General features: G+C 31.2%; 1 protein-coding gene across 1 annotated transcript; it reads left to right on the forward strand.

The window, feature by feature from the left end:
* The first annotated feature begins 1,680 nt into the window (after positions 1-1,680).
* Positions 1,681-4,464, forward strand: LOC106328620 (transcription factor DIVARICATA-like). The gene is made up of 2 exons (XM_013767100.1): positions 1,681-2,687; positions 3,706-4,464. The coding sequence occupies exons 1-2, from the start codon at positions 2,248-2,250 to the stop codon at positions 4,157-4,159; spliced, it is 894 nt and encodes a 297-aa protein (XP_013622554.1). The 5' UTR covers positions 1,681-2,247; the 3' UTR covers positions 4,160-4,464.
* The last annotated feature ends 4,874 nt before the right edge of the window (positions 4,465-9,338 follow it).

Raw genomic sequence — 9,338 nt, forward strand, 5'->3', positions numbered from 1 at the left:
AAAATAAGGCATAGTTCGTGGAATAATATGTTGTTTTCCCGTTTCCTATCATGCTATTTTTTTAAATATACATCCAACCACCAGTCTCTTAATTTTATCTGTTATCAAAATTGTGGTCCAAGCATATATATATTAGACGTAATCACACAGGCGTGGCGAGTGGTATGGTAGGCTTGGTGCTTAAACACTATGGATTCGAAACCTATCAAATTCAGATTTATCTTGTGTGGCCAATCGACATATATATCTAATTTTCATTGGGAGTAACCGGGTAGATCTGGTACTGGTAACTAGGCCCTACTGGTGATACTCAAGAGAACTAGTCGGCTGAGCATCGGTCCACTGAACACTCCACGATGATAAAAAGAAAACATACAGTAGACGTTCAATTGCTCAAAAAAAAAAGACATTCAATATACAAACAAACAACTCATGTGCTCAAAAGATTAAATGTCAACACCATCTATTAACTGAAATGCCCTTGTCACCGACCTTAAATCTTGTTAGCCAATGAGAATTGCTCCTCGTTTGTGTGTCTTGTCTGAGTCTGTGATTGGCTCATCTCTAAACGTCTCTGGCCTATAATTAGGCAACATTTAAGCCGCAAAGACCCTCTCCCATTAGTTGAGCCATTAAATCATTTTCATACATAAAAGAAAACATAAATCAATCAACGGTCCTCGAATGCATACAAATAAATAAAAAGTTCTTTGACAACAAATGAGATCTGAACACGTGTGACTCACCGATCTAGAGTCGACACATATATTTTCCTTATTTATGTAAAGGTCTATCACAGACATACAAGAACTAGTGTTTATTGGTTGGTTGAATCAAAAAGGTACTCTGAAAAATAAATATCAAAAAGAATGTTTGATATCAACTAATCTCACTCTGTATTGATATATTTTTAATTTCAACTGAATTAGTAGTTGTTGTACTATGTTGATGTGGAATATTTACCTAAGAAAATTTAAGAAAAATGTTACTATTCTATAGTGTATACATCAACATTAACATGGTGTTGGGCAATACATTTTGTGAAGCACCCTTGTAAATCTCATATGAAAAATATATTTATCAAAACTAAAATTTGTTGCACGCATGTTTATGTGTACCATTAGATTTATGATGTATCCTTTAGCATTAGAGTTTTAGTTTAAGATGTTTAGAAATATTAACAAAGTTATTTTTGTCATACTATTGACAATTGGTAGTTACTTCTTTATTTTATCCCAAGAAGGTTTAGTAATTAGTACTCTATCTGTTTCCAAAAGTAAGATTGATGTTTTAAAGTGTTCACGTTTATTAAGAATTCAATAAATGTTTATAATTTATTTATTTTTTAAATTTATTATACATTTTCTAATAACTTTTCACCAATGAAATTTAATCAATTCAAATATTTTTATTTAATGTTTATTAAAAGTATAAAAAAGTACCTTAAACATATAAAAAATTTATCTTTGTTGAACAAGTTAAAAATCTAAAACATCTTACTTTCAGGAACAGAGGAACAGAGGTAGTACTAATTAGTAGTATCTTCGAAGGGACGTTCAACAGGTAATTAATTTTGTACGTGATCAAACAATTTTCAAAAAAGTTACAAAACTCATAGTAGATCTTAATATAATGACTTTATATAACTAAAATAATTAAAAAGCTCAGAAATTTTGTATGGGAAATAGCCATAGACAATCACAGCTCAACAGCTTTTTAACTCACCTCTCACTCTCAGATCATTCTTGTTTCATATTCTTTCCTCTCTCTCTCTCCCTCTCTTACCTTTTCTACTTTGGAGTTTGAGAGAAAGAGAAGAAGAAAGAGAAGAAGAAAGATTTTAATCATTTTAGCAGCTTCAACTTTCTCAACCCAACCTTAGTTTCTCTCCATTGCTCTCATGTGAGATTCAGTCTTTTTCATCACTTTTTCTTTGTGACTTTGTCTCTGTTTCAGCCTTCCAAATCCCAGATCCTCTGTTTTCTTCATTTAAGTTTCCTTTTAATTTTTTTTTTCTCTAGATTGGGATCTGACACTAAGAAACTGGTTTGGTCCTTCGGACAGGAAAGTTCAGAAACAGAATCTTGTTCTTCTTCTTATCATCTCTCTTTCTCTCTCAGATTCCATTTCCAAAATGCCATTTCGATAGATCAAAACCACCAAACGTTTCTATCTTTCTTTAACATCCACCATTGATATATATATAGAGAGAGAGAGAGACACAAGATCAACAATCGTTGAAGAAACATGAACAGAAGAATCGAAGTTCTGTCCTCAGCAACATACTTAGACACATCAAACTGGCTGTTCCAAGAAAACAGAGGAACTAAATGGACACATGAAGAAAACAAGAAGTTCGAAAACGCTTTAGCGTTTTACGACAAAGACACTCCCGACAGATGGAACAAAGTCGCCGCTATGCTCCCTGGAAAAACAGTCGGAGATGTCATCAAACAGTACAGAGAGCTAGAGGAAGATCTCAGCGACATCGAAGCTGGTCTTATACCGATCCCTGGCTACGCCTCTGATTCATTTACACTAGACTGGGGAGGCTACGACGCTGGAAACAATGGGTTTAACATGAACGGATATTACTTCCCCGCCGCCGGAGGAAAGAGAGGATCCGCCGCGAGAGCAGCGGAGCATGAACGGAAGAAAGGTGTTCCATGGACAGAAGAAGAACACAGGTAAAACTACGTCATCTCTTTCTCTCTCTCTATACTTTCTTTAGATTTGGACTCTGCACTTTTAGATTTTTTTTAAAAACGTACGTCTTTTTCATGGAGACGTGTTTATGTATACGTATAAAGATATAAGTATATACGGTCGTATAATTATTCTATATTCTATAGTTGATCAAGAACAATATATAGTCCATCCACCAAAACACATTGCATCTTTTGTGCTTGTCGATATTTCGTACGTATGGGGTTGACAGAGAGACAGAGACACACGTCCATTATACAGTAGTAGTAGATTAGTTACATGTTTATACTGCATGAGTTTTACTTTTACAAAACACACACATATGTATATCTGGTGTTATCTTTTTGTTTTTTTTAAACTGAAGGAGGATATTTAGAATATTTATTTGATTTATTTTTTTCATAAATTGTGGTATTACTTTTGAAACCAAAATTCTAATTTACACGTAATTCAAAACTAGTAAATAGTGGAATTTAGTAAACATTCTCAATATAACTTTTCAAACCAATTTTTACAGTTTATTGCTATCCAAATTAGTTATTTCTGGATTTAAATTCTTCTCTTTTAGTTAGTGGTTGATTGAATAAAAGTGTATTTGTAAATTTAATATTGTTTGGATGTATAATGATCTATAGTTGATGTAGCTGTCAATTATTTTTCATTTTTATGTCTATGAACTATGTCTACTTATATGTGAAACAAAGGGATATAATTTTTTTTTAACAACTACGCCATTTTCTCATGTTTGAGTATATAAATCCATTGGTAAAAATATATACATATCAGATTAAGTCTTGTTTTTTTTGCTACTTTCTAATGCATTTGATATTGCTGCGGTTAATTGTTTTTCACTCACGCACATAATCGCACATGAAACATTGGTAAGAAAACACGGCACATGAAAATTAATTTCTTTTTTTATATGAAGCTGTAATTAAATAGTGATATTATGTGTAAATAGTCTGTTCTTAAGTTCGGTGCGTTTTAATGAATACGCAGACAATTTCTGATGGGTCTGAAGAAATATGGAAAAGGCGATTGGAGAAACATAGCTCGAAACTTCGTGACCACACGGACGCCAACGCAAGTCGCAAGTCATGCTCAAAAGTATTTCATAAGGCAAGTCAACGGCGGCAAAGATAAACGCCGTTCAAGCATCCATGATATCACCACCGTCAACATCTCAGACTCTCCTGATGCAGCGGCCGCTGATTCCGCAACCGCAAACGCCCCATGCTCGCCGCCGTCAGTAGGAGGAAGCCAGCGAGAGGCTTCAGATCACTGGGAAGGTCAAACGACATACGTTGAAACAGCGGCTGCGTTTTACAATCAAAACGTGTTTCAAGAAACGCTCCTTGGAATGTCCTCAACGCCGTATATGGCCAAACTGCAGGAGCAGAGTTTTCTAAACGCATCACAATTCGAATCGTACAATGCGTATCTCCAAATGTAGCACAAGGTGAAGATCTCGGAGAAGTTACCGAGTTAATAATCATTAGTAACTTTTTTTACTCTTTTGGTTTTTATTGTTTGATCTGCGCGGCTTGCATATACAAAAAATATTAGCTGCTCTTTTTTTCCGAGACTCTTAGTGTTTTTCTCCCTATATTTTTGTGGTTGATTCAAAGATATTTTTAGCAAATTAATTAGAGTTTTGGTTATTTTAATTGCTGAGTGGTGCATTTTGTGTTTGTGTGATTTGGACCTCTTGTGAGCTCAAATTGCTTTTTTATAATTTATGTTTTATGAGTTGTGTCATGTAGTCTATTATTAGATTTTGTACCTTACTGATGGATTTTTCAATTAATGAGTACTATTTCCGTTTTATAGTATTATTTTGATATTTTTCACACAAATTTAAAAATAACTGAAATTAGTTATATTTTTAGTAATTATATCTATTTAACCAATAATATTTGAGATAAAAATATATTTATAAAACCAATATATTTTACAATTAATATTAAGTATAAATTAATATAAATTGTATTAAATTTTAAAGTGACACTCTTTGAATAAATAGAAAAATATATCAATATTAATACTTTTTATTAAAAAAAAAGAGAGAGTAATAGTTATTGTTTCGCTTTGTTTAGCTACTTTGCAACTTTCCCTTTTGCTAGTTTTCATCTCACTTGTGCCAATTTTGCAAAATACGTTAAGGTTAAAGTCTCAGTGCGAAGATTGAGATTAAAATTAGATAGGATGTGTAAAATATAAAATGTAATATAAAACCTAGGGGATACTGATATATTTTGGTTTATCAACTAATTCAATTGCTATTTTCAAAGCTTTATATTTTGGTGTAATCTATTTTCCCCTTGTAATTGTTTTTTCTTAAGAAAACATTTAAAAATAAATAAATAAAATTAGTTTTAAACGGGGAATGCTAGTTTAGAATGAATTATGAATTATCTATTGAGGAGTATGAAGCTAAAAGTATATATGTTAAGTGGGTTTTCCATTTATTTAATCTAAGATATTTAACAACTTGGTGTCGTGACAAATCTGTAATCGAAACCTGGCTTAGTGTTGGTTTTTATTAAAAACTTTTTAATTACTTTACTTTCCCAAAAAAGTTGTTTAAAATTACTTTTTGAAGTTCGAAGTTGACAAGATAATGAGAATCTATAGAGCCTAAGAAAACCCATAAACAAAAATGAAAAAGCCATAATGATTGATATGCTTTTTTGTTCACCAAGTTGGCAATTTTATAAGTATTTTTTAATCATGGGGCTTTAATGTGAAGAATCATAAACTTCTAACCTTATAGTCAATCGCAGTTGAGTAGATTAATTAACGTGCTCTTAACTAATGTTTGACAAAAAGTAAATGTAGAGGCAATTTTATTACCTTTTCGATCAGCATCAGGAACTATTTAATCTTGGACTCTTGGTAAATTTGTTCTTTAAACTGATGTTTGATTTTGTTCAAAAAAAAAACTGATGTTTGCTGTGTCCCATTTCGATGCCTTCGGTGAGTAATACAAGAAGTACTTCATATGATCCCAAATTAGACTTCTGAGAGCATTTCCAAAAGAAACTGTATAACTCCAAATATAAAGTTTTTTGCTCTACAAAAAAGAATTTCAAAACTTCAAATTTGAAGTTTTGAAAAGTGAAATTCCAAATATAGAGTTTCACTTTTCAAAACTTCATCTTTTTATTTGCAAATTAGTCTTTACAATTATATATCATATTTATATTTCTTAAATATTTTTTTGTTTAACTTTTTAATCCTTAAAACTTTTATATCTCATAAATATTTCAAATTTGTTTTATAAATTTAAGTTTTACACATGAAATTAAATAAAAATTTTAAAAAAGATTTATAATATTTTAAAACTAAAATTAAACAACAAGAATATTACAAAAAACCGTAATAAAAACTTATTAAAAAGACACATGAAGATCAATGGCAGAAGCAACAGTTGAAATGACGGAAAATGAAGATATCCGATTTCAGCAATTTTTGGCTCGTAATCTACAAATAAAAAATAAAGAGAATCATTTCTTACTTCGAAATGCACTAGTTGATCATATATGGAAGCATTACGGAAATAATTTTATCAGAAGAACACATTGAAACTTCAAATATAGAGTTTTAGAAACTTCAAAATAGAGTTCTTTTTTGGAGATGCTTAAGAGCATGAACATCCCAAGGTCCTTAGGGAAGTTTTTTGACAAAATGTGGGTCTTACTGACGCGTGAATCCTACAAAAATTTAAAAACCACTCCCCAAAATCACCAAATAAGGATCGGTAATCGAGGAGTTTTGGCACTGTTTGCAGACCCCACCGACACGTGGCGACCCGCGATTGTTTTAAAAAAATAAAAAATAAAAAAAAACCTTAAGGACCTCTTGCGATAATCATGGTGTAAGGCAGACCGTCGATTCCTAATATTTATTGCAAGTCATAACCTACTTTATTTTGTTTCTTAGTAAGTCAGTCAATGTTTATATATTGGCTTAGTTTCAAAGTTAGTCTTTCCTTATCAATGTGTGTGCCAAGAAGTTTAGTTAACTTTTTTGGACAAAGAAGTTTAGTTACCTATTTTGTATTCTTAGATCATCTCCTATATATTTTGCTATTTTTGTTTCTTTCATCGAACCCGCTGATGAGTGGCTGAAAGTACAGTATACAAATGATGAGTACATAAATCTCACAATTTGGGATGTACAACCGGCATGGTTGGATGATTTGCCGAAGGTGAAGATAGATAGAAGGACAAAGTATATATGTTTCGATGTTTCCAAATGGAAGATTTACGGATGGAATAATATCAAAGGATGTGGTTCATTGTTTTCAACACTATTAAGAGATCACAAGTATCACAGAGACACAAAAGCTTGGATTTTGGAATTCATATTTCTTAAGTGGCGAGTTGGTGCACATCATCATCTGCACAAGACATTTAGAAAATGGGATATGACTAAAAGAATAAAGTCAAACCGAAACCATGTTAGAAGGTGTTAGATACGAAAGCATTGGTATCTATTTATGGCAACAAGATTTCAGTTAACAGAAGCATTGGGGTTTACTATGCGGTGTATAAATAAAAGTCTTAGCTTGAAATTACTAGCTAAACACACAATTCGCATCAGAAGTTCGTTTCTAGAGAAGAAAATAACAGAATGATCCCTCTGTAAGTCTTTACTTCGGGAGGCATTATTAAATTCACTTTTCTTGTTTTATCGTCTTCAACTAAATGACGCATATTTCTTCTTATATAATAATTTGTTCTCCGGATATTCTTTCTATTGACTTTGTTTTCTTTTATATATTTCATATGTGTATCCAGACTTTGTGTTTTGAACATAAATAAAGTTCTAATTTCGTCGAAAAAACTATTCACACACACATCATGTTGCTTAGACAAGGTCGAGCAGTCGTTTTGTTTTCAAAGCTACACAACACAATCATTTCTTTAATACCCATGGGACTAACCAGTACATGCACTTGAAATCTTGCAGCCATCTCCTTCTTAACTTCCTAAGGTTGGGGACAATATCGCTGACTATCTATCGATTCTTGAGACCCGGTAAATATAGCTTAAATTCATTGTTAACGTGGCCATATACTCGACTAGGTACACGTAATTAGTCGGGTCTCAAGAATGCCATAATTTTAATATAGATAATGCCATGGGTTATGAATGGAAGGGCAGGACAAGTGCAGTTCTCCTGCAATACATTCACCATTCACGTTTTTCTGTTTGCAAAATCAGTTTAAGCAGGAGATCTGCATGCAGTTCAATATTTTTGTTTTTTTGTGGAAAAAAACGGGAGATCTTATTTTTGTCTTTTTGTGGAAAAAGCGGGAGATCTGTATGCAGATCACATCCGCTAACATTTGGTTATATTTCGGGCTTATAATTTTCCTAAAACTTCTCTCTTCCGGGCTTTCTAGGGCCGCTAAGCTTCTGCTTTTGGGTTTCTTTTTTGACACACTGGGTATATCTCTTTCATCAAATATAATGTCTGTAAAACATTTAGGCCTAAAGCTGTTATATCTGAAGAGTTTTATTAAGATTTTTGGTTGTCCAACCTAAATCCCCAAGATATAAAATAGGGTTAATTTGTGTGATGTACATATTGGGACAAGAAATGAAAAAAAACCATGTAACAGTTACATGGTGGAATGTGAATTTTCTTTTTAAATGAATTTTTGACTTTTTGTGAGTAGCCATAATATTTTTTTTTGATGAAATGTGAAATTTATTGATCAATGTAAAAATAATAGAGCTTTACAAAAATTTGAAGAGACTATAGAAAAGGATATACAATGCTAAAAAGAATGATCGAACATCTAGTAATTTAGGCTGTAACTTCAAACCAACGTCGCATTAATCCTTCGAGCTTGTGGTCAGCTTTGTATCTAAGAGTGGTAATAGTATTCCGCATTGCTTTATCAATGATCCTGATCAGTTGATCCACTGTCCGAAACCCTGTGTGTAGCCATAATATTAACGTGCTATTTCCCCACAAAAACTATCATACGATATCAATTAGATTTGTTAATTAATATAATGATTTTGACCTTTTTAAATATGTTTATATCTAGATATATAAATTCTAATAAACTTTAGATTTTTTTTTAGTTAAAATACGTTAAATTGGTAAAAAAATTAATTTGTTAATTAATATAATGAACCTATAAATTTAAATAATTTTTTAATCATTTAATTATTAAAAATATTTTATTAGTGTTGCTTTAATTTTGTATTTGTTGATGCACACTTACAACTAATTTTTAAATATATGATATATATTAATATATATGATATATAAGTTGATTAAAATATATTTGTACTATTTTATTAATGTGATATATATATATATATATTTATTAATTTAATGGTTATATATGAGTTATCATATTTAAAAAATCTTGCCAAAAATATAAATCTCTATTAAAAAAATTGTACATGTCAAGTTAATGTCATTTCATCATTTTTCAAAAGCAATGCCTTTATTTTTTGTTGAAATTTAATGCGGTAATGACACATATGCAAATCACTTCACAAATAATGTTTATGAGATATAGAGTGTAAATGGATAAGCTCACCTAGCATCTCGAGAATATAGAAATAATATATATATATATATATATATATATATATATATATATA

The sequence above is a fragment of the Brassica oleracea genome, chromosome C3 (assembly GCF_000695525.1).
Source record: "Brassica oleracea var. oleracea cultivar TO1000 chromosome C3, BOL, whole genome shotgun sequence".
In the NCBI taxonomy this organism is placed as follows: domain Eukaryota; kingdom Viridiplantae; phylum Streptophyta; class Magnoliopsida; order Brassicales; family Brassicaceae; genus Brassica; species Brassica oleracea.

What these genes read in the sequence shown, in the direction of transcription:
- LOC106328620 (XM_013767100.1), top strand. Translation starts at nt 2,248, where the DNA reads ATGAACAGAAGAATCGAAGTTCTGTCCTCAGCAACATACTTAGACACA. An exon ending in TGGACAGAAGAAGAACACAG is followed by an intron (nt 2,688 to 3,705) that starts GTAAAACTACGT and finishes ATGAATACGCAG; the next exon opens with ACAATTTCTGATGGGTCTGA.